Here is a 24828-nt window from a genome sequence, read left to right as displayed (position 1 = left end):
GAGAGGTAGTTGAACCGCCTACCCCCGAAGTCCTCGACAACGGCGACTTAGGGTATGTGATGTCCGAGATCGTACATTCAAAGGCGTTGCGATCCGGGAGGTCCGGGAAGAAGACCCAGTACCTAGTGCGATTCGAAGGGTACGGGGATGAATCGAACGAGTGGGTTAGCCCCGCCGAATTCGATCACGACGACAAGGTCGTCGCAGCGTTTCACAAGCGCTACCCTCATCTACCGCAGCCTGGTCGACAAGAGTACGCCGACGCTTGATGCGTTCGGAGACCGCATCTAGGGGGGGGATCCTGTTATAGCGGTCACGTGACGCGTCGGACACGCCGTACGCGACTCCCGTATGCGACTCCCGTCGGGGGTACTTTTCGGTGTTGTTGTTTGGATGTAGAACTAGTACCTCTGTAATAGCTCTACATCCGTTATTACATCTAGATGTCTACCCGTACCTTGCCTCATTCCTGCGTCCCGTCAGCCTGTCCAGGGGGACCCCCGCCGGGGGTCGCTCCCGGGCCTTACACAAGGGGGTGCGGTCCTTGACCGTGATGTCGTTTAACCTCCGGTAATCAATACAGAGTCGCAACGATCCATCCTTCTTCGGAACAAACAGCACGGGGCTCGCCGCCGGAGATGTTGACATCCGGATAAAGCCCTTCTCCGTCTGCTCCTTAATCCACTCCGACAACGCCGCTCCTTCTTTCGCGGAGTGCACGTAGCACTTGCCAAATGGCGGGGTTGTCCCGGGGAGTAGATCGATGGCATGGTCGAAGGACCTCACCGGCGGCAGTGTATCTGCCTTTGTTTTTGAAAACGCGCCTAGCCAGGCGTGATATTTCTTCGGGACCCTCTCCCGGAGTGTCTCCATGTACTCCGGCGGGTCCAAGTCGTTCGGGAACGAGTCCATTGGTTGGACGTCCCAATCCCACAGGTCCGGCCGTTTGGCAGGGGGCGGTTGTTCCACCACCGCGTCCAGGCGTGCTGCGTACAGCGTGTAGGACCCCTCCATTGCGGCCCTGTCAATCTCCTCCGACGCTGTGCTCCGTCGGACTCGCTCTCGGGTAGACTCCTCGGGGGAGAACACCACCTCTTTCCTGTCTCGTAGACATCCGAGACCCAGGCATGTATCCCCCAACTCCACTCCATTCGACGTCCAGTCGATGATCGGGTTATGGCGCCGGAACCATGGCGCTCCCAAAACCACGTCGTACGACCCTAGGTCCGTCAACATGAACGCGACCGACTCGGTGTGTCGGCCAATCTTCAGCCTCGTGCTTGTCCGGTGGGTCACTGCACCGGAGTTGATCGGTCTCCCATCGATCACCCTAAGCATCCTCGGCTTCTCGAGCTTCTCTTCCACGAACCCATGCTCCGCGGCGAACCCCTTGTCCATGAACAGGTTCGTCGCCCCACAATCCAACAGCAGGACTGTTTCTACGGCTCTCCCCTCGGGGTACACCGTACCCAACAAGGTAAGGTGTTCCTCCGGATCCGCTGGAGAGCCCAACATCCCGATCGTACACTCACGACCTGCATCTTCCGCAGGTACCTGCCTCCTCGGGCTCACGGGTTGATCCGTTATTCTGTTACGGCGGCGAGTCCGCCGGGCTAGTGCCCCGGGTCGGTCCGCCGGACAAGTGAGCGGGAGAGAGACGAGGGTAGGAGTATACATCTATATAGTAATAACGGATGCCCAGCATCCGGTCTTTAGTGATAGTACAACGTTCGAATGTAAACAACAAATACGGCGGAGTCCGCCCTCGGGATGGCCCGCCGGAACGCGTCTCGGCGCGTCCCGCGTCTCGACTGCGTCGATCTCTAACAGGTAGAACCTCGATGCTAGTCTGCTCAATCGGATGTGTTTTCTGATCAGAGCTCTCAGGACAAGAATCATGTTTTATCTGGTGTTTGTTGATCTTTAGCCGATGCCTTAAGATCCTTGAATGATGGTTCGTCGATCGTGATCGGTCCGGTTGTTATGTGCTAATAACTACGATTTGAGAATCGTCCTTCTTGTTGGGTCTGTACGATAGCTAGTCACAATGGTCGATTCATCCTATGTCTTGACCAAATAACCAATACCACTTCGTCATACGCAAGGGTATACGAGTAGGGGAATGTACTTAACTAGTAGCCATGCACTGCGTGCTTGATAGGGGGTAAGGTGGTGGGTGTGTTGTTCTATAGTCTTTGTTTGTAACCTCTTTGTCTAGCGTATGCTAAGATTTGAATGTGATAACGAGCTTGAACTTCTAGTCAAAAGGATACAACCACAATTGTTCTGCTATCCTATCAAGCTATATGTACTGCGCTTGTTTCTCTGTTCATACATCCCCAACAATCGTCCAACAAATTGTCTTTTGTCCTTGCTAGTGTAAGTCAACAAGGATGGCACGCTGTGCTTCCAATTTCGATGTTGAGGTTGTCCTATGTCCTTCTCATCTTGGTGAATTGTCCACCAATGTTTTGGCAAGGTGGAGAATGTCAGCGGTCAATCCTCACTGTCTTTCAATCGCCAGTGTATTGTCTAAGTCGGATATCGTTCCATGTTTTTGGTTTTGACTTTTGTCGATTCGTCTATCATCCCTGTCCTGAACCTTGCAATGTTACATCTCTCCGATACTTCACTATCTTACAAGAGTAAAGGTCATTATCCTGACGGTTAGCCACCCTTATGAACCGTTCTCCACAGTAAAGTACTCTACTGCGCCTTACTTTGCCCTTTGCTTACGCAGCTAGCTCTCCTGTGACATACACCTGGTGGTAGGTATCCCCTGTTCCCATTAGCTAGTAGATAGGCTAATTGTTAGGCATCGAGAAGGCTCCAGGGAAGACCGGCTCGATGTATACCTGTGAGGACATATCCGGGAGTGATGTAGAACGTAGGACTAGGGTATATAGATGTACTAACAGATGAAAGACTATATACTACAACGAGAAGAGAAGTGATACAATATGATATGCTTCTTGAACAACTCCGGCGGAGTTGGTACGACTCGAGTCCGGCGTACGTGCGCGTCGCTATAACACTAATACTACAGCCTTCCAACCTTGAACTGGATCTTTTCGTTCACTGCCATCTGCACCGGTTATAGATGATAAGATCCGATCTCTTCACTTTAATCCGGTCGCATACCATCTGCCTCCTCTATGGGATGACCTCAGGCTTGTTACGGCAGCGACGAGAGAAGTTCAGGAAGTAAAGCTGTATAGAGCTTCACCAGAGACAAAATGGGGCGGTGTTGTTGCCCTTTTGCTGTCGAATGTGATGCCTTCAGGACACCTGGGTGACAGGCTGAAGTTGCAACGATCAGGACATATTGACTCAGCGCCGTATTCTTGACAACATATATCAACACAATTCTATAGCTAAGTAAAGTTTCCTGTGGCCAAGTGGTACGGCTTCGTGCTTATGTGGTAACCTTATGCTTCACGACGATCGTGGGTTCAACCCCCACCGGGAAAACTCATTTTTGCCGATCTTTCCGCATTCTGGCCTTTTTTTTCAAACCTGCGCGTTTCTCCTCTTTCCTGCCGGTATCGGTTTTCCCCCTAATTTGACAGGCGATTAGCTTCATTATCATGCGCTGACACTAGCGACTAGCCCTTGCGAGCGATGCGCCCGCGCGCATGATGATGCGGCCGCCATGGTCTCGTCTTCATCGCCCTTCGCTCCTGACTGTCCTATTTCGCGTTTCATCATCTCGTCTCTTTTGTTCGCGCGCGGCATTTGGATCCGCCATCATGCATCACATGGGAGGGAGTGATCAGCTTTCGACAATCCACTTTGCAACTCTCTTGCACTTCGAAACTTTCATCAATAACCCCTAATCCGATCGCCTCACCCTTTCCACTTCTTGATCGCAACGCATCAGCTCTACGTCACATTCCTGACAAACACTCGAGGGTCTAGGCCAGACCAGGCCCTGAACCCATCGACCGGGTTGAGCCGGCTGTCAGAACCCATCGTCGAATTAAAGGGGATCAACCTCTTTCGATTCGACACGACATTCCTTTCTTTCTTGCGACTAGCTACTGGCGAACGTCTTCGCCCTACACCCTACCAGACTACGTCTCACACCCTGTCACACTCGTTACGAATCTAGAACAATAGCAATCAAGGCGTCATTCGACCTTCACGACTTTGGCCCATCAACTGCCGCTACACAGCCTCCTTTGGCCGCGACCTTGATCCACCCCTGATCTTCTCCTGCACGTCTACAAACAAAGGTCCTCGAATGGAGAAACGTCACTTCTATACGGCCTGCGCGGGAGCCGGAGAGACGCTTTCATGGGAAGGAGATTGGTACACGGCGTCATGGCGAGTATTGGGTTACGTCGTAGCCCTTTCCAAGATCTGATCTCGTCATCCTTTGACCCTCTTACGCTTTCGCAGGTTCACCGAATCTCAATCCGTCTACGACCGACAAGCCTCTACCGGACCCGTCGACCCTCCCGCAAGCGTTTGGGCAACTCAGCCTGCCTGTCTAGCCCTACAACAGAGTCTCTCGTCAGCCTCCCTGCTGTCCACGTCGACCGCATCCATCCCGGTCATCACCTCGCTCTCGCAAACGGCTACCATTACCACTGGTATTCCCGTTGCCGCTACAGCCAGTGCGATATCTTTCCCCACGCCAACGGCGACCATGCCATCCAGGTTCGACTCGTCAGACCCGTCCGCGTCGGTCTCGTGTGCAGGGAAATGGGATTGGCAGACGGCGGGAACAATCAGCTCGCTGGTGCTCGGGCTGCTGTTTGGAGCGCTCATTTGGGCGTTGTGGGCGATCTTGAGGGGTAAAAAGTCGTTGGCGACGCTTTACCAGCCGAGAGCGAGCTTGGTGACAGACAAGTGAGTCCGACTATGATCCCACAGCCCACTTGTCCAAGCCGATTCGATCGTTGACGCCGGATCCTGCATCCTGTAGAACACCATCCCTCCCCGGATTCCTCTCCGTGTTCGCCCTATCCCCGATCTTCTCCTTCATGGCGACCCATCGCAAAGCCAACGATCCTTCGGCCGACAACTACCTCGCTATGGTTCCTATTGTGACCGCCATCAAGCTGACCTCGCTCGTCGGGTTAGTCGCCCTGGCTGCCGGACTCCCACTCTTCCTCGTCGGCACACCCTGCCTCGATCAGACGTCACCTAGAAGTCGATTCGGCGGCAGACTCGGTTCTCACACCGACCTATCCTTAATGCGACTCTTGAACAGCCTCGACCCCTCGCCTGACTCGCCATCCATGTCATCGAGCTCGTCTCTGGTACTCCGGGTCCTGCCATCCACCATCCGACCCGCTGTCCACAACGCCAGAGTTCGCCTGATCATCCTCTTGGTCATCACCTGCTGTTTCATGGTCGTTCCCGCCTGGCTGACCGTAGCAAAAGCCATGAACTCGTTGCTGGGATTCAGGAAACGCTGGCTAGACGAGGCCTGTGACGGGGAAGAGATCTGGTGGATCCGTTTCAAGCGCGCCGGACCGAAGCAAACGACCGTCAGCGAAAAGCAAGCCATGGCGCTGGCTGGCAAGTATGGCCTCTTGGATGGATCCAGCGATGATCCCGAGGAGAAACCCGTCCGCAATGGTCGGATCCGCGCCATCTATGCTGTACCTGACACGCTTCACCTGGACAAACTCATCGGCCAGCGTCAAGAGGTCTTGGAAAAGCTAGAAACGGCACAGACTCGATACATCCAGTCTTTCAAAGCCAACCCGATGGCCAACAGACCCGAGACCGAGACGGAGAAGGAACCTACACCCCCCACCGAGAAACGGGCGAGTTTCCTCCCCGTGAATATTATGCTCGGAATCCGATTGCTGAGGAACGATCGTACTGACTTAACGCCTTCTTTGTCGCTAGAAACGCCGCCACGCCTCGACGAAACGCGACTCGGGCGGGGTCAATGCGCCCACGCAGTATGTGGCTCCCAAAACGTTCTACAAGCTCAGGCCTCTGCCAGCAGTCCCCTCGACATCCGATGACCTGATCCCGAGGATCACCGAGGTGGGAAGAGAGGACGATCAGGAGGCCATACCGACGTTCACCGAGCAAGTCACAACTCGGGTCGTCGGAAGCCGTTTTCTCGAAGTCCAGCGATCGTCGGGCATGTTTACCGACTTGCCCGTCGGCGCAGATCTGAGGATCGGTACGACGGGACAACTGGAACCACAAGCCATGCCCGTCACTCCCGACACGGAAAGCTCGATGATGGGTCACGGTAGCAGGTCTAGGGTTGACCTCAGCGACTATCCGGTTGACCCTATTCCCCGACCCCTCTCCCAGGCCGACTCGATTCGTTTCCCTACTCCGGACGAAACAAGGCACTCCATGAGTCCCGATCGCGGAGGCAACGTAGAGGATCCTCTCCTGCCCGACCCGCCTGTTGTGCCGCCCAAGCCTCGTCAGCCGGTAGGCTATCAACCGATCAGTACCGGCGGAAGTCTTCGCCGCCCGCCTCCTCGCAAACGCACCAACCCATCGTTCGCAATGGTCTCCGAGGATCCTGAAATCTTGCAAGGACATCAACCCATCATCCGACCCAACTCGGGAGTCTCGCCACTGGACCTCGGTAGTCATTATCAAGACATCAAAAGATACAGGCCGCAGCTCATCCAACTCAACGACGATATCGCTGAAGCCCAAAGCAGGACTTACGAGAGCATGGCTCGAGGCCAAGGCGTCGTCGGACTGCTTGTCGTTGGCAGCGGTCTGCACCTGCACCACGCTACCAAGATCGTCGGAGCCAGTCGAGAATCGATCAAGTGGGCCCGGCTTCAACGCTCCAACGGCTCTGCGTTCGGCTTCTGGGTGGCCACATTCTTGTTAACTGCGGCTGCATGTGTCCTAGGTAAGTTCCCCGTCTTGAGACCGCAGACCGCTGGAAAGGCCCGAGCTAACGTTGCCTCCGCAGTGACACCCTTCGTAGGGCTAGCGGTCGCATCAGCTCCTGGGCTATTCCATTACCTCAAATTTTTCGGCCCTCTAGCTCGGGACAATGGTCTTGCTTCCGGCCTGGCCGAGGGTGTCGTTCCAGCATTGGCGATCAGCTTGATTTTGTTGGCTGCGGGATATGGTATTCAGAGTGAGTCGAATACTGTCGTCCCTAAAGAATCCTCTGATCAAACTATCCCTCCTTTCCGCTCGGTAGAAATGGCCAAGCTGTCAGGTAGCATTACATATGCTCAAGAAAGGATCATCGCCTTCAAAGGTTTGACCGTGATGCTCGTGAGTGTGTCGATCAGCAGAACCGTGCATTACCAAGCGCTAACAACGATTGAACTAACTCGTAGATCCTTGCTGGTGGTTTTTGGCCTATCCTCGCTGCCTCTTTGATCTATGCGACTGAGCATATTGACGACGGCGTTCAAACCGGACGGCATATCGCCGACGGCAGCATCTTTTTCTGTAAGCGCTAAAATGATGACGAACAGATCAATGGCACTGACCTCTACCTTTTGGACTTTAGCCTGGAACCTGTTTTGCTTGCTTTTAAACATGGCCATCATCGTACCTGGGCTTGCTTTACTGCAGCCGGCGCGATTGTTCAGCAGATTCATGAAAAAGAGAGCCATGTTGACGCCGAGACAGCGGTTCCGAGGTTCGTTACGCTCCGATGGCGAGCGTTCTTGTGCGCTGCTGATCCTTATCCGTGCGCATCGCAGCCCTGCAACCAAGAGCCATCGACCCAGCAATCTTACTGGCCACCGGATTATATGCCTTGGCTATCACCATGGTCTACCTACCCGTCTTTCCTCTGATGGCTGCGCCACTACTACTCTTCCTTCTGCTGGCGTTTGTAGCTTACCGCTACCTGTCAGCCTATATCCACGTAGATTGGCACGGCAACTCTGGTGGACTACTGGCCATCATAGCGCTTAGGATATCGGGCTGGTTGACGGGCCTCATCCCGTTCCTGTTCGGGTTGGTCCTCTTGGGTCGCCGGGAATGGACGCTCGGAGCTATCGCCTTGGTAGTCTCGGTGGTAATTCCGCTGCTGTTCGAAATGGTTTATCAGATCAGGCAGAGAAAGATTGGTGCCAAGAAGGACACCTCGTCCACTGCGCGCTTCGAACGCGAGCTCCTCGTCGCGGGATCAGAGCACGATGCGCAACCTACCGACGCCACCGAATCGCAGCCTTTGACGCATGAGGATGATCCCCGCACGAGACGTCGCTCCAACGCCTCCATCTTCGAGATGATCGCTGCATTGGCTCCCACGACTAGCGGGGAGGCGGATGTAGCTCCATCTGCAAGTAGATTGCCTCTGCCAACCGAGGCTGTGGACGACACCGTAGACACTCGCAAAGCCGCGGCACTCGGAAGTCACAACCTTCATCCGGACCAACCCCACATTTTGCCTCCTCTCAGCCTATCCACTTCCACCTCTGGCATGACCGCCTCTACATCGACCAGCACTTTCGACCCGCTGACACAAAAAGCCCTTCATACCCTATACCCGCCTTCTCTCATCGCGCCTAATCCGACCCTCTGGCTACTGGATGATGCGCACGGAATCGGACGAATGGAAGTCTCCGACCTACAACGCTGGCACCGCCTCGATGGGATCGTTGGGTAGCGCGTGACCCGTGCTATCACGGCCTTCTTTCTGGTTTTTTTTTTTGGGAATTGTGAATAATAACGACTGAGCCTCTGATGAATCTTGTGACTACGAATTTGACGAATAATGGCATGCGACCGACTATCCGAACTCGAACAAGCGCGTCGAATCGATGATGATTGCTGATTCCGCACTGTGGCGCTGTGGTGATCACTACGGACTGTCTGCTCATCGCACGTTGTATTTCCTATCCGAGAGCCTATCACAGACTCCAAAAGGGCTTGATACCTGTTGAACCGCGAATTCGTCGAACAGTCCACAACAAGGGCCCGTAATGGAAGCGCAGATAGCGTAGCGCTACAAATAAAATGACAAGGATCCAATCAGCCCATCGATCGACATCTCGCTCGTTCGCTCGACCGTATCCATAAATCCATTCGATTCGGGCTGGGAATCAAGAGATGGCGGGTTTCGAACCCCACCCAGGTCAGACCAGACTAGCCCCTCGACCTTACAGTTCACAATCAACATGGATGACTTCGACGAGACCTTCTTCGACTCCGACGAGAACCCGTTCGACCTGGCCTCGTTGTTACCTAGAAGGACCGCACTTGACAAGGACAGACAGATCGCCGACACCAAGCAGAAGCTTTGGGAACTTTCTTGCGAGTTGAGAAGACTTCTCGAGGGTTCAGGTGAACGACAAGTTCTTGAGCTATTCCTAGGTGCCTACATCCTTGCCCGGAGATCGACATCGGCGAAGGACGACGACAAACAAATCGAGCACGACGCAATTTCTCGGGTCCCCGACCACCTCAAATCGATGGCTATCAAAATGATCACAGAGCACAACTTCACGGTGCATGGAGAATTGATGGCCTATCGGGAGGCCCATACCAAGTCTGCAGAGCTACTCGGGCTAGGAATAGGACTGGGTGCTTTCGCACTGGCTATCGCCAATGACACTGTTCTCCGAGCGGTGGCGGTAATGGCCGTGATCGTAGCCACGATCGGTGTTGCATCTATTCGAAATCGATCTCCTAGTCCAATGCTAGACGAGCAAAGGTTGGCTTACATTAGCCTTCTCTCATATCTAAGCAATCATGGGGACATGCAGTATGGACAGATGGATCCACTCGAGAAACAGTCTCATGTGAACAAGTTGTTCAAGAGAGAGTTGATTGTCGCCATCCTCTGGAACGCAAGGAGCTCAACATCGGCGAAGGAGGACGATAGCAGTATCGAACAGGACGCAGTTTTACGGGTCGACATTCAGCGCACTGAAGCGACAACGGCACTCGACTTCTTGCTGAACGAAAAGGGACTACTACAGCTATTGGGTGAACTTGGGTTGTCTTGCACATGCAGCATCTTGGAGGACTCGGTTCTCACCTGTACGGATGCTTGGGACGCCATCAAATCATTTCGGGCAAAAGAGGTCATCTTTGTTGGAGAATATCAGCCAAGAACAGAGACTCGATTCTCGCCAGCTGTTCAGGAGGCTATCGAGATGCTCGTAGATAGATCGCCTGTCCCGATCCTATATGTGCAGGACCCAAAAATCGCAGACGGTGGTACGACCGACGAGGGGGTCGAATCGAGCTCCACAGCGGTCGACGAACTGAATACTGGAGGGGCCACCAACGATTTGACCGTGGCAGCAGCCGGAGACTCGGCCGGAGAGTCGGACATCGTAACATCGAACGACGGTTCCAACAATACAGCACCGATTGCAAGCTACACATGCTCCTATAGAAGTGAACTTGAAGATGTATACTTGCAAATCAAGATGAATCCAAGCAACAACCTAAGCTTTATCTCGGATTGCTGGGTGACGGCTGGCTCCAATACCGATATCACCAACCGGAACAAAGTCGATAAGTTCTCGTTCAAATACGTGCTCGCGGACAGCTTCCGAGGATCGGTCGAGGATTGGCGTAAGTCTTTTCTATTTTTATATCGCTCGGATCTCCAAGTGTATCTGATCCTGTACCCATGACTTACTGATGATACAGAGCTACAGGTTAGTCTGGTTCGAACGAAGCGCGAATCCTAGCAGAACACTAACGATGCATTTATCGACATACGGCTGCTCATACCTTGCAGCCGGCTCTTACGTCAAACCGACCCGGCACAACTTCGCGCACCATGGGAGTACATCTGGGGGCCAGTCCATCCGTGGATGCGGCTGTGAGTCAGGAAATACCTAATTCTGGAGGGATCACTTCCCATGCAGATACTCTCTACTACAAATGTGCCGAAGTTGAGACTGGCGGGAATCGACAAGGGGGAAGATTCAAACATCAGTATGAAATTCTTCTCAATACCGCTGCGGTTGCGAATGAGAACACGGATGGAGGCAACATAGAAAGAGAGGGGGCGGCAAACAGCTTTACTGCATCTCTCGTCGCCAAGTACAAGAGGACCATCACCATCGGGTTGCTACCGATCGTCTCGATCCTGACGATCAAGATGAAGATGAGTTTCATAATCCTTCCACCTGTGCCTGGAGTACACCGTGTAGAGGTAACTCATCAACAAGGGGAGAACATCAAAGTCGATAGGTTCGGTGGTGCAATCAAATACGACCTCAGAATCGACAGACTGGGTCGGCGTACGAGGAGCGCTTCGGTAATCGAAGGACGGCCGGTACCAGAGGAATTCGTGCTCGAGGAATTCGTGCTCGGTCCGGCTATCTTTGAGCGGGAATGAGAACGAAATCGATCAGCACTATTATACACGTAGATTATCTATATAAAATTGCATATACACGAATGAATTATGTGATCTGACCGAATCCATCGATTACCGCGGGCGATGTTGCGGTATGCGAGATCTAATCACAGCCGCAACCATAGACCTTCCCTACCTTTCCTATAGTGACTCGACACGTACCATGAGCGCGCATTCGTTTCCTTGGAACGTCATAGCTTCGACAAGCTAAGATATTGTACGCCATCTTATCACTTTTTCTGGAGGACGTTGTCTTCGCCCCCTTTTGCTTGGCAAATCTCATCTCTTCGAAAACCACCAGAAATATTCTAGTAAACCATGTCATTGCCGTATGCAACACCTCGTAAGGTCGAAGATCTAGCCACCCGAGTGATATGTCTCTGGGGGATAGGTTTATCGGCTTTGACGCACACTTCAGTGATTGCGCAACGCATATAGCGATTGGCGAGGTGAAAGAAACTCCCACTGTACAACATGTACCCGAATAGTATCGAGCGGACTTTGATGGTGGGCCGGGAGGGCATATGTTAGGCGTCGAGAAGGCCGTCGTTAGAACAATATATCTATAAACCGTACTGCATTGTAGACAGACGTAATGCAGGCATCAGCCATCAGGGAGAGCCGAAGCTGTGGGCAATGATCGAGATGTTACCAAGCAATTCCACACGGCCAAGCCTTTCCTTGCTCGTTTCCGACTGAAAGGGAGTAGTATTAGTGTTATCGGTTACTAGCATTATACGCCATGCTATCATCACAGCTGCTTTCCGGACAATCGTTCTGAGGCGAGGGTGCTTCTTGTCAAATTCCTGCTTGCGAACGCCAAAAGCTTTGGAGGCCGTGCTCGTAAACGAAAGCGCTTGCGCCAATCCGTTCGTCATCATGTCCGGAATAGATTAAAATTCCTGACCTAGCAATGTATCTGTATTCGAAAGCCACGTTCATCACTTGAAGCTGCGTCGGGATACGATGAACACAATTCGGCACGAACAAGCCGAACAAGCGACTTCGAGAACAAAAGAGCAAGCCGTGTCACCTGAAACGCGCGTCTGATCGGAAGCATATTCCGCGGAAACAAATGATGATGTCCCCCCGATGAGGTCGACAAAAAGACTTTGTATCGCTCATGTAGACGAAAGTTCATCGACCTTCCTTTGCCCGGTCTCGACCTCGAGTCTTTTTGCAGGATACTTTTCAGCAGCATCTATCATCATGCCCATGACCTCGACCTTGGCTACTTCTCGAAAACGCCTGCAACGGCTCGTTCGTTCCTATCGATTCTTGGTCATCCTCGTCGTCGCGGGGACTCTTCTACATCTCGGGCGCGCTCCGAATCTCTACCGTGGATCGTATCTCCCACAGAATGAGCCTGGAAGACTCGGAAACTTTCTCATAGGCCGTCATGAGGATCACAAGGACCCCAGAATAGCGGCCTCGTGGCATGCCGAGTTGTTCAAGCCGCAAGGCAGCAAGGACCTGTTTACCTGGAATGTCCGGGACGATCGGTGCGAAAACCTGAACATTCCAGAAGAGTTCGAGCTGGAAGGCAACAAAGAGCAAGCCTGTTGGAGACTGAGGTTACTGCATCAGCTGGACGCTTGGGAACCGCACAAAAGCTTCAGGTAAGAAGCGATCTATGTATGGGCAAGAAAATCCAGCTCACAGACGTCTCTTCTCTCGTTAGCACCTGGAAAGATCAAGAGGAAAAGAACACCGCCGCTCTCGATCGATTGCGAAAATGTCTGTTGAGACCGCTTTCTCCGGAACCGCAAACATACGGCGACAATTCATGCAGCTTGAAAACCACCAAGATTGTCATCGGTCACTGGTGGTTCTGGACGATGGGTTTCACCAAGGCCGGCTTGTCAGGGGAAGCTATCTGGACAGCCAGTATGGTCAGTCTACATCATAGCTCACTTATTCCTTCTGGAAAGCTGAAACGAAACTGGGAACAGATCGATGCCTTGGAAGAGCAAGGCTATACGGTACTGTCTACCTCGGAATACGAAGGCATGATTCAAGCTCACGCCGAGATCCCGGACTTGATGTGAGTTATCGTTGACCGGATCGTTGCCGAAAATGTCCTGATCTCTCACCGTAATTGCTTCGATATACTAGTTCTCACTTGTTCATCGACGAAAAGATCATGCTCACATGCATGTCGGACCCGTTCTGCCTCTCGGCTGAGGACTTCCGGCCCACTCGCTCCTTGTTCCCCGATCTCCAGATCAGCGCCAACGGGGACCCTATCCGTACCGAAGGGATGCAGGGGAATCAAGAGGGCGACCTTCAAAAATGGGTGTGGTCTCAGAAAGAGCTTGAGAAGCTGGATGAGGCGGCGGCTAGAGGTACCGGAAGAGCTCGTGGCACGATCCCGCTTCACAAGCTTTTCGTCTTGACTTGGGTGAGTGCGGGAGTGTCTTCGCGGAATGAGACGAGAAGTGACACTAAGCTGTGGAATCCAGTGGGGAACCAAGACAGGGGAAGGATACTGGCCGGTCCCAGACGGGTTTTCGTGGAACCCGCTAGGACCCGAATGGACCATCTCGTACGTTGCACTTTCATGAGGCGAATGAAGTCCCGGCTAACCACCACCTCACAGTCCGTTCAGCTACCCGAATCACACTTTCATGCCGTACTCTATCGAAAGGGAATGTTCGGCGGTCCCTCTGACTCCTCCGGCACAAAAGCTGGATCGGGTGTTCGTGCTGGCCAAACTGGCCGAATACTTTTACGACAAGCGTAAAGCGCCGCCTGAAAGCGTATGGGTAGACTTTCAACAGAAGACTGGGTTGGAGGCCGTCTCCGTTGCCACAGACAGAAAAGATGGAGCGCGAGGATGGCTCAACTATACCGTTCCTCAAGGTGTTACACCGATAGCCCCTCTGTCGCGTGATCAGTTCGAGATCGAGGTCGGCAAGAGCAAGGTGATGCTCGGAATTGGTCGGCCTTACATCTCGCCGTCGATTTATACCAGCCTGTGTCAAGGAACTCCCGTGGTCCTGCCCTACTTCGCGGACCCGGAGGAGGTGTATCAGGGGTATAACCTCTTCAACGGGTACGTATAGACCGCACAAACCTCATCACGGCCGTTTCTAACGATCCTTGCGGGTTTGCAGCGAATACGCTCAACACGGTCCGGCCTCGCTTATCGGCCCACCCTACGTCTACACATATCAACATGACGACGACCCGCAGCAGCTCCTCGATCTCGTCTCCCAAGCCGCTTCGAAGCCTATCGATCGGTATATTCCAGATGACATGACCTGGTCGGCCGTTCGAAATGATGTCGACGACCTGATGCTTTTCGATTGGCATCGTCACGCCGAACGAATCCGAACATCTCGAGGATCCGAGCTCATCCCTCAAAACCGCCTGGATGTCATCGGTCGATGCTTCGAGATCGGCCGATGCAAGCCGTTATCCCCGGAACTATAAACATGAATGTCGATACAACCTGCGCCCCACCATATATGCCAAAAGAAGGAATAGAATACGATACGATACAAGCCCTCCCAGAAGCCACGTTCTTATGCCGTGCTCCTGTTGATGTTGCCGTACCCAATCCCGACGCAGCTGACCATGACCTCGTCCGGTACCAGCCGTTTCACCTTGTCGTTCTGGCTGTCAACGACCCCCTTGACCTTGATCCCGCCGATGGTCCGCTCGTTTTCCTCATCATCCTCGTCATTGTCGCTCTCGCTGCCATCCTTGTTCTCGCCCTTGTTTTCGTTGGGACCCGTCTGCTTGATATTGCCAGCGTGATGCTGAGCGATCGGCGTGATCTTGAACCTGACTCCGAAAAAGTCGTTGATGTCGCGTAACCATTGAACGCTACCCAGTCGTCGCACAGCAATCAGCGCCTGAGGGACTTGCCGCTCCGAACTCCTCTAGAATGTGTATCACTCACGTCAATGGCGTCAACGTCCCCATCCTACACCTCGCCACATCCTCGCTCCCGAGGACCATCAACATGCAGACCAGCCACTGGTAAGACTCGTCCACGCATCCACCCCGGCTGACTTGCTCCAGCAAGGCCCTCGCCGCGTTGAGAGCCAGGTCTTCAGGGGTCTGAAAGGCTTGTTCGGAGGAGGGGGTGGAGTGGTCGGAAGGGTTTGCGCGGGAGGTGGCGGGGATGGAGATGGTCTCTGCCGTGTGGAGGGCCGAGGTGGTCGATTGGGATAAGAGCGTTAGACCGTAACCGGGTGATCTGTATCGTACGGGTTCCTCTCAGTTAATAGCTGTGACAGGGGAGTGTTACAAGATTATGATTGAGGACTCGCTTGCCGCTCTCCTCTCCCTTGTAGACGTCGGTGTATAGGTAAATGTCCGGGATATATCGGTTCAATACTGATCTAGCGGCCTCGACCATCCTGTTGGCGAATTGCGGTGAGACTCGGGTCGAGTACCTGTTTAATGCCAAAACGTCCAAAAATCAATCCTCCCGAGTCGTCCTCACAAACAAACGAGACAGAGGCACAAGGCGACTCACGCGATACCTCGTATCCGCTTGATCCTACCGGGATCCACGAAATCTAGCGTCTTGACATTCTTCACCACGGGACACTTGAAAACGACCATCCCACCTCCCAACGGGGCCGCCCCGCGTCGTTTGATCTGCAACTCCAGCCCCTCGATGACCCCAAAAAGGTGTAACGTCGGCAACCCGACCGTCCTCAACATGTCTACGCTCATATCCCTGCCTTCTTCCCCCGTTATCCCCTCTAGTCGGACTTCTAGGGGACGTTTCCCGAATGGGCCGAGCACGAGGAGGGTTTCTAGAAAGTAGCCGATGGGGCGGGTGAGGGGACAGGTGTGGGTGTAGGAACCGCCGGGGAGGAGACCGGGGTGGACGAGGACTGTTGTTCCGGTGTAGGAGATTTCGATCGTCGTGCCGTTGGTGATCTTTTCGAGGAGACGAAGGAGGGAGACCTCGTAGTCTTAGGTATCAAAATCGACGTCCCGGTATCAGCTGTTGTAACGTCACTTTCTCTTAACAAGCCTGAACTGCGCTCACCTTTTAAACCGACTTCCACCTCATCCTCTCTGATTCCATCTATCCTGACGCTCTTTCCCGATAACAGACATAGGATCAGACGTTGTCGCAAGTATTGATGCCCGCGATACCGGATGATCTTGCGTCCAGACGAGTTGAGAGAGGCGTTTTTAGGAGGAGCTCCTGATGTTGCCGCGGGCTTGCTTTTCGAGGATAGTGATGGCATGTTGCACGTTTTAAAGCGTCTAGAATGAGGTATCTGGGTGTGATAGTAGGTCGAGTTGAAGATGTGGATAACGATATAGGATTCTCAAAGATCAGTTTGAAGCCGGTGAGGTCTGATGAACCAACTTTCGTAGCAAGGTCACGTGACTCCTTGACCGTCGATCGCCGAGTCAAGTGGTCGTCGTCGTGGCAATCTCCTCTTCAACTATCATCTTGCATCTCCTCTTCTCTCGATTAGATACACATCCAGTCACACAGGTCACCCACCTGATCGTTCTATATACTGAACAAGGTATTTGATCCTGTCAGCGCCAGATTGCTGGATCCCTTATCGCACCACCTAGGATGATCAAGACCTGCGTCGCTCATCTCAACTTGATGAATCACTATCGAATACGAACGTAGAGGCACAACATTACAACAACCCATTAAGGTCACCCCTGACAGCATAAAAACAGCAAAAAGGCAAAACGAACCCCACTAAACCTAAATCCGCGACACGGAACAACCTACCATAAGTACACGTCAACTCGACCTCGATATCAATCGTAAACACAGATGCCCGGCATGATCGGCGAACGCCGGTATACCGGAGAATCGCCTCGGTATCCTTCACCATGGCAACAAGCTCTATCGGACCCTAGTATCAACATCAAGGTCTCGCCCATTCCTAGTCCGTTGTTGATGGGGACGAGTAACGCTTCCTCGAGGACCCCTTTGAGGGAACCGAAGGATGAACCTGAACAATCGGATGAAGAGCAACAAGGGGGAATGTCCCGGATGTCCCGGTCCTCCATATCCATGTCTTCTACTTCGGCCTCGAGCACATCATACATCTCTGAATCCAGCACCGAGCCACATTTACCTTCATCACCTCCCAGACTCCGTCATCCGCACTCGCAGCAATCCCTCATCCTCTCCCCATCTCGGAATGGGAGTACCACCAAGCTCGTCGCCGAGAGGGACAAGACGGGGCACATAGAGTACAAGTTGAAGTTGGACGCCAAGATCGGAGGGGCACGGTTCGAGAGGCTCGTGACGCAGCTTCGGTGGAGGTGAGTGTGGGCCTTCAACTATGATCTCCATACAATCGTGTGGCTAAACGTTTGATCATGGCGGATGTGCCTGTTGCTATTGTAGGCTCACCGAAGGAGGCGGGGAAGCGATGTACGAACTAGGCATCCTCGACGACGGTACCTTGGTCGGAATCCCACCCTCTCTAATGGAAACATCCCTGAGGACGCTGGAGCTGATGGCAGCCGAGCTGGGGGCGACGGTCATGGTACTCAGGGTCGTCAAGTTGACCAGCCCGCCGGTCATGAGCGGGAGATTAGGGATGGGTGTAGGGGTCGGAATAAGTGCACGTGATTTAAGGGAGAAGGACGAGGATAAATATGCGGACAAGGAACTCAGGAAGGACGAGGTACGAGATGGGGATGCCGAAGGATATGGAGAGCGTCCGTACAAAGCCCCAAGAAGACGTTCAGGCCTGACGCAGTTCCAGCAAGAAAAGCTGAGACGAGCCAACCTCACTGGAAATCAACGGGGCTCGGCGGTACACAAAAATAAGACCAAGAATAAGCATGGTTTGGGGCCGCGTGGGCATGATGGACAGGTCTTGACGGCCAAGCAGAGGAAACGGTTGGAGAAGCGCGAGGTCTATGACAGTGATAGTGAGAGCCAGGAGGATCAGGATGGACGAGAGGTCGAGTGCCGTGCCGATGTCGGGAGCAACGCCAACGATCCTGTCGATATGGACGCCGATGTGCGCAAAGCCGCTTTACCCGTCCGCACGCTGGAAGTCAACGGCCGCATATACGGTCCGGATGAAGACTGGCCCGTCCTTCGACCTGAACACGAACAATCCGATTCTCCCACTGCCGCGGCACCCGGCACCCAGCCAGCCTCGTGGAAAGAACGTAACCTCGCTCAATACGCCTTGGCTTCGACGGCAGATGGGAAATGGAAAGCCAAGCGCGAGTATGGGCAGGCGGAAAAGGAACTGATCAGAAGGGAGAGAAGGGAGAGGAAGCGAGCGAGGAAGACGGTAGGAAAGAGTGGGAACGGGAATGAGGGGGATGGATGGGGGATGTTTGATATGGACCCTGAGGAGGCGGAGCTGGGCAAGCGGCCCGTCAATGACGATAGTGAGGAAGAGAAGGAGGATCAGGACGAAGGTGGAGATGAGGATACTGAAGACGAGGATCCGAGCGGGTTCTTCTTTCTCGGGGAGCCTGCTTCCGCCTCGAACAACCATCAACCGCGCAAGCAGAACACGAGACCCTCCTTTAACGATCATCCGCCACCCTCTAAAGCGTCCAAGAGCGCCCGCAAGAAGAGACGAGACGATGAACGCCGGTGTCAGCGTAAAGAGTCTCGCCGGCTGGATCTCTTGCGCGGCGATGGGACAGGCGATCCATTCGATACGGACGTACGCGAATTGAGTGTCGGCGGGTTTGGATTCGGGGCGGGAAGCGTGGGAAGCAGTGATGAAGAGACGGGGTTTGACTTGAGGGGTGTCATTCGGCGGGTGACGGGGGGTGACGAGCAGGGCCAGGACGGGGACGGGCATGACGCTACAGCTACGGATCTGGCCGTCTCGCCATCAAAGACGATTGGAACGCGATCTCCTCAGACTGCATCCGTCTTCGCCTTGCCTTCACAGCCCGCCGTGGAACATGATCACGATCCGGCAGACGAACCCTTGCCCTCCCCGGCCGATACAATCACGCTGCCGATGGACAATCTCAGTCTCTCATTCTCACACGCCGAGGTGCGGGATCAGGAGCGGGATGACGATGATGACGAGGAGCATGACGACGACGATGGTGACGATCTACCGGAATCGACTCGTCTCTGCGTCGAGGCTCTGGTGGTCAAAAAGTTCGAGCTCGAGGACCGAATGTACCTGGATTTCAGTTGTCTAGGTGGTCGATAGTCATGCGTTGACGATGAATCGTCAGAGGGTTTAACATACTGTCAAATAATGACATCAATGGATCATGTTGCGTCGCTCTTCGAGTGACGATTCGTCCGGCTGTTGCTGGCCTGCCCGAGTATGCTGCCTTGTTTGGGATTAGCCATCCAGTCTATCTGATGCAAGTATTCCGCGTAGGTGTAGCACCTGGCCTGATTGCCAGACGGGAGATTCAGGAGGTTCCGCTTGGCAGAAGATGCGTGATTGGGAGACGGGAGATTCATGATGATTCACAACTTTTGTGAAGAGTAGTCAGTGTAAGTCATCAGCGCCGTAGCCATGAGTCTTACAGCAAGACGAGTTTTGGAAAGACGGGCAAGATTTTGTCCCACCAGAAAGAAGTATCGAATTTGAGGATTAAAAGGATCTCGGCAGGATAAGATGTTGCCGGTCGATCATAGAATTGGTAGAGGTTGTATTGGTTGTTCCCCATGTCTGTGTAGCTCTGGTCAGAGGTCAAGCCAGATGGAGCGTTGTTATCACCACCAGTGTAACCTCCTAGCTTGGAATTTTCAGCTTCAGTGTCAGGCCCTGGGATGAGAGAGAAGACAGCGTTGGGGTCAAGAGGTTGATGAAGCTCCCTGTGAGCTTCTTCTTGCATCTGCAGGATCAACAACCTGATCCTGGTTTGCCTGTTCATCTCCTCAAAGAGCTGAGCATGATTAGGCTCTGGCTTCTGTTGCTGCTCATCCTCCATATGGTTCTCTACATACCCATACCATGATCCCTCGTCTGGGTGATACCGTCTGGCGTGACCTTTCCCAGACAGAGCCTTGAATCGGGGTCCTGGCGAGACTCGAAGTACACGCACAACAATACCATCAAGAAGATCATGACCCGAGAAGTACATAGAAAAACAACATCGCTACTGAACCTAGGCCTTGCGCGTCGTCTTTTTCGTCGACTCAGGCAACGGTCTAGGCTTGTTCTTCAGCTTGGGCGCCTTGACCGGCTCCTCTGCCACCTTGTCCCCCTTGCCTTTTGAGACCTTGACTCCCTTGCTCTTCAGTGCCCGGCGTTTCGAATCTACAAATCCGGAGTCTCGATTAGCGGCGTGTCCTGCTCCTCGTAGTGACAAGTCAACATCGTATGTCTTACCCTTGATGATAGCCTCGTCCTCGTCATCATTGAATGTGGCGTTGGCCAAGACGTCCTCCTCTTCACCAAGCGTTACATCCATGGCATCGTCCTGGTCCTGTGCCTCGGCACTGGCGGCTTCAGTCTTTTTCGTCTTCTTCATGACCTTGAATTTGGCTACGAAGAAACCGTCCACTATAGGGTCGAAAGCGGGTCAGTTATGCTGGTCCCTACTTGATACGAGCAGACCTTTAACTAACTGTTGTGCTTGTGAGGATAGAACTGTAATTAAATTTTTAGGGGGACAAAGTCAGCTAAACGCTCCGCCCGTTGAACAAACACCGAAACAGATGACCTACCCTCCTGGTCATCGAAACACTCGGGTGGAACTGCTTCCCACCAAACGCCTTGAATCCCTCGACACCGAATTGCAACCCGGTCTCAACAAGCTTGACATTGGGTCGTTTCCTCAACGCATAGTCTACGACGCTCTCGTTCTCGTCGACCGTTACTGAACAGGTCGAGTAGACGACGTAACCTCCCGTCTTCGATGAAGGGTCGCACGAGTCCAGAGCGCAGAGGACGAGCTGTTTCTGCAGGTGGGCAAGGAGCTGGAAGTCTCGCTCGGACTGTGGTTATGTAGTATGTTATGAAATCATGTTAGCGAAAGGAGATCGACCTTCAAGCCAGACCGTCGCACTCGAAACCTACCTTGTTGACCTTGACGCTCGGGTCCTTCGATATGACACCTGTACCACTGCAAGGCGCATCCAACAACACCCTGTCGAACCCACCCATTACCTTGGGGAACTCTCTTCCATCATAACTACACACGACAACATTCTTGCATCCGAGACGGTGCACGTTGGCGGTCAAACTCTTCGTCCTCGCCTTGTTCGAGTCGTTGGCAAAGACCACCCCGGTGTTCTGGAGCAAGGCTGAAATGTACGTCGTCTTTCCTCCCGGTGCCGAGGCCATGTCCAGTACACGTTCCTCAGGTTGAGGAGCGAGCGCGATGACGGGCAAGAATGACGAAGCGGCTTGTAACATGTAATGTCCAGCCAAGTACTCGGGCGTAGCTCCGATAGGCACGCTCGACTCGAAGACTTGCAAACCGACTTTGCTCCATTTGCCGATCGGTTCGAGGTTGACTCCACGGTTGATCAGCGCCTGGGCTAGGTCTCGTCGACGCGTACGGAGGGTGTTTGTTCGGATTGTCACGGGACGGGGGGTCTCGTTGGCCTCGAAGAAAGCCAGGGCCTGCGACGTGAGCAAAGTAAAATTAGGCGGATCAGCTCAACTGCCGAAAGTATACTGTTGTTTCACAATACATGATTGCGGGGTTATGACTCACCTCGGCGGCGGAGAACAAGACCATGAGCTTGCCAACCAGATAGTTGTTGTACCCAAAGTAAGTGGCGATATCGTGCTGCAACTGCAACAAGTGGTCCGAGCGCGAGCTATAAAAGATGACATCAAACGTGGATCAGCCTCCATCTCTCACATGTCCGCATTCCGGATTTGGCGTGATTGACCGCGTGTAAACCAAAACTCACAATCCTTTGATCCCCCTAAACTCCTGCCCCGGGATGACCTCCCCGTCCTCATCCTTCTCTTTGCCCCCAAGCACGCCGACCAACCACCTCATCCTCGCCTCGACATCCCTCAAGCTGGTCCTCCCCTCGAGCTCATCGAATTGCTCTTCATCGTCATCATCTTCTCCGTTATCGACGTCCTCGGCGGTCTTGGCTCGGGATTTGGTCACGGCGGGGAGGGTGAACTCGGAAGCGGTGATGTCGCCCATCAAGTTGGTAGTGATCTGTCCGTCCAGGTCTTCGTCGTCGTCGATAGCCATGCTGGGGTTCGGACGAAGATGAGGAGGTACCTCGTCGTCCGCCTCCATATCCTCATCCTCGTTGTCATCGCCATCGGCACCGTCCTTTTCGTCCTCGCTCGTGTCGAAAGCACTATCGTGCTCCAATCCACCTGCCAGCTCGTCGTCCTCATCTTCGCTCATCTCAAACTCGTCTCCGCCAGCTCCGAACATGTCATCGCCATCTTCCTCGTCGTCTCCTTCACTGTCGCTGTCTGCCTCGCCCATGAACGCCGCCAAGTCGTTCTCTTCGCCCGAAGGAGCTTCGTCCAGGTCGAAGTTGTGTTGAACCTCGGGAGCTTCGGGGTCATCGTTGTGCAAGAACTGAAAAAGTCGCAATAACAGCATGTACATGTTGATAAGCGCTCGCGAGGCAGACTCCCAGGAAGAAAGTAATTATTGCTTACTGCCGATTCGTCGTTGATATCGGGCTCGGAATCGTCATCGAACGTCACATCGGCCGAGCTGATTGCAAGCGTAGCATAACGTGAGCAAGACCATTAGCTCGGATTCGAGCGCGACTGATACCAGTATCCGTAGAGCACTCACGACTTTTTGCTCGACTTGAGCGACTTCTTTTTAGGTTGTTGTTGCGTCTTTCGACCTGACGGCTGCTCGTCATCCGAATCCGAATATCTATACATACCCACCGAGAATATGAGAGAAAAATCACGATCAGATCCTGTTCGGACCGCGTCATACCATCGATATCGCCAGAGCCGAAACGCTGTACTCACACTGGCCTAGCAACCTGTACACCAGCTCTTCCCTTCCCCTTGGACTTGTTCTCATCCTTGCTTTTGGTCTTTTTCCCGCCGGCGGCTCGTACGGCCTCTTCCTCTGCTTTCCGCTTGTTCTGACGACGAGACTCCGGTCGGACCGCTTCCGGATCGTGCAGGGGTTTAGGAGCGGCCTGCTTGTTCTTTGCTTTGTAACCCATCGTGCGTAGTCTATGTGTACGAATCGTCTGTGGGTCTATAGGATCGAAAAGGGGCGAGGAGAGGATGTGAACCGAAGGTTATTGCAGAAGTTTCAAGTGCAAGCTCGAGGGAGGTTGCTGATTATTTATGAAGGTGCTCGGAGTCTCTGCTCAATTCGATAGTTAATACAAATCACGTGACATTAGAAAATGTTGATACCGGGGGAGGGAGGAGACATGCTAGACATGGAGATTTCAGCAAGACCTTGATCGATTGAGGTGCACAATTTGGATCTCGTTAGTAACACCACTATCGATAACCTGACTATCAACAGAAGCCAACACATAACCCGCCAAAATGCCCCGATCAAAACGTTCCAAGGTCGGTAAGTATCGCATAAACCACCTCTTCCGTCTCAACCCATCTCGCGAGATTAACCGCCTCTCACCTGTTTCCCATCGTACCCATAGTGTCCCTCACGCAAACCCAAAAGAAGGGAATGGAGCACAAGAAGAAGCTCGTCGAAGATATCCGCGCATGTTTGGACGAGTACAAGTACGTCTGGATCTTTAGCGTCGGGGACATGCGTACGGACGGGCTGCAAGAGGTCAGGAACCTGTGGAAGGGAACGGGGAGGATCATCTATGGCAAGAACAAGGTCGTCGCCAAGGCTTTGGGAGAGTCGGAGGAGACCGAGTACAAGACTGGTTTGAGCGAGATTGCCAAGGTCAGTCCTGGCGGTCACGACGATGTACACTTGTTGCAAGCCAGACCCTAATACTGTCGTCTGCACTTCACAGCGCCTCAAAGGCCCTCTCGGCCTCTTCCTCACCTCCTGGGACCCGACCGAGACCCTAGAATGGTTCCAAACATTCACCCGCCCAGCCTTTGCCCGACTAAACTTTCCCGCCACCCAGACCCTCGTCCTCCCCGCCGGTCCGATCAAGAACGCCGAAGACGAGACCTTCCCGCATTCGATGGAACCTCAGTTGAGAGGGTGTGGGTTGATGACGAGCTTGGAAAAGGGAGTACCGACTCTGAAGGTGGAGACGCAGGTCTGTAAAGAGGGGGAGAAGCTGAGTGGGGAGAAGGCTAGGTTGTTGTTGATGCTCGGATACATGCAAGCCGTGAGTACACCCGCGTTTCATAAACCACCCTCTGATCTTTTAGCAAGCATCGCTGACTCTTTTCATTCTCATCTCGCCATGCAGACCTTCAAAGTCAAGCTCGGGTCGCATTGGTCGGAAGAGGGCGGGTTCGTCGAGGGTGACGATCTCAGTGCCGACGCCCAGCTCCGCGTCCCGGCAGACGACGAGGACATGGCTTAGACACGCCTGATGACTCTAGTTGTAATTGTACTTAGACGCTTGCTTCTTTTTCTATTCGGGTCTTTGGGCGAGCTCGGTTACGCCGGAGCCTTGTCATGCTGTTACTATATTCTATGTGCCGTTTCGGGGATCGCTATTT

At 53.4% G+C, this 24828-nt stretch overlaps 7 protein-coding genes and 1 non-coding gene across 8 annotated transcripts; 6 read left to right on the top strand and 2 right to left on the bottom strand.

Moving 5' to 3' along the window:
• The first annotated feature begins 3384 nt into the window (after positions 1–3384).
• HD553DRAFT_t31 lies at positions 3385–3471 on the top strand. The gene has a single exon. It is a non-coding gene; the product is annotated as a tRNA-Ile (tRNA).
• Positions 3472–4243: 772 nt separating this feature from the next.
• HD553DRAFT_340490 (uncharacterized protein) lies at positions 4244–8581 on the top strand (the record flags this gene model as incomplete). The annotated part of the gene is made up of 9 exons (XM_046182561.1): positions 4244–4311; positions 4402–4854; positions 4931–5795; positions 5866–6853; positions 6932–7087; positions 7154–7230; positions 7296–7410; positions 7472–7603; positions 7668–8581. 9 exons carry the CDS (start codon positions 4244–4246, stop codon positions 8579–8581), a joined length of 3768 nt encoding a protein of 1255 aa, XP_046038074.1.
• A 511-nt stretch (positions 8582–9092) lies between these two features.
• Positions 9093–11275, top strand: HD553DRAFT_334401 (uncharacterized protein; the record flags this gene model as incomplete). The annotated part of the gene is made up of 3 exons (XM_046182141.1): positions 9093–10500; positions 10670–10753; positions 10800–11275. 3 exons carry the CDS (start codon positions 9093–9095, stop codon positions 11273–11275), a joined length of 1968 nt encoding a protein of 655 aa, XP_046038073.1.
• A 1230-nt stretch (positions 11276–12505) lies between these two features.
• On the top strand, positions 12506–14731 carry HD553DRAFT_340488 (uncharacterized protein; the record flags this gene model as incomplete). The annotated part of the gene is made up of 7 exons (XM_046182560.1): positions 12506–12915; positions 12978–13188; positions 13249–13340; positions 13412–13697; positions 13759–13841; positions 13896–14351; positions 14413–14731. The coding sequence occupies 7 exons, from the start codon at positions 12506–12508 to the stop codon at positions 14729–14731; spliced, it is 1857 nt and encodes a 618-aa protein (XP_046038072.1).
• On the bottom strand, positions 14619–16561 carry HD553DRAFT_307864 (RNA 3'-terminal phosphate cyclase/enolpyruvate transferase). Its single transcript, XM_046179472.1, has 5 exons — positions 16311–16561; positions 15786–16233; positions 15577–15702; positions 15204–15503; positions 14619–15127 (listed from the first exon to the last, which is right to left on the bottom strand). The coding sequence occupies exons 1-5, from the start codon at positions 16513–16515 to the stop codon at positions 14824–14826; spliced, it is 1383 nt and encodes a 460-aa protein (XP_046038071.1). The 5' UTR covers positions 16516–16561; the 3' UTR covers positions 14619–14823.
• A 511-nt stretch (positions 16562–17072) lies between these two features.
• HD553DRAFT_340486 (uncharacterized protein) lies at positions 17073–19452 on the top strand (the record flags this gene model as incomplete). Its single annotated transcript, XM_046182559.1, has 2 exons — positions 17073–17569; positions 17655–19452. 2 exons carry the CDS (start codon positions 17073–17075, stop codon positions 19450–19452), a joined length of 2295 nt encoding a protein of 764 aa, XP_046038070.1.
• An 841-nt stretch (positions 19453–20293) lies between these two features.
• On the bottom strand, positions 20294–23432 carry HD553DRAFT_307862 (NOL1/NOP2/sun family-domain-containing protein). Its single transcript, XM_046179471.1, has 10 exons — positions 23179–23432; positions 22991–23077; positions 22849–22906; positions 22125–22765; positions 21923–22028; positions 21280–21828; positions 20928–21197; positions 20829–20850; positions 20590–20763; positions 20294–20517 (listed from the first exon to the last, which is right to left on the bottom strand). The coding sequence occupies exons 1-10, from the start codon at positions 23379–23381 to the stop codon at positions 20366–20368; spliced, it is 2262 nt and encodes a 753-aa protein (XP_046038069.1). The 5' UTR covers positions 23382–23432; the 3' UTR covers positions 20294–20365.
• Positions 23433–23718: 286 nt separating this feature from the next.
• On the top strand, positions 23719–24689 carry HD553DRAFT_328228 (ribosomal protein; the record flags this gene model as incomplete). Its single annotated transcript, XM_046181859.1, has 4 exons — positions 23719–23746; positions 23832–24088; positions 24162–24488; positions 24573–24689. 4 exons carry the CDS (start codon positions 23719–23721, stop codon positions 24687–24689), a joined length of 729 nt encoding a protein of 242 aa, XP_046038068.1.
• Positions 24690–24828: the final 139 nt, after the last annotated feature.

Source organism: Filobasidium floriforme (genome assembly GCF_021052385.1).
Source record: "Filobasidium floriforme strain CBS 6241 chromosome Unknown HD553scaffold_6, whole genome shotgun sequence".
Classification (NCBI taxonomy): domain Eukaryota; kingdom Fungi; phylum Basidiomycota; class Tremellomycetes; order Filobasidiales; family Filobasidiaceae; genus Filobasidium; species Filobasidium floriforme.
This window is presented reverse-complemented; position numbering and strand designations above follow the sequence as displayed.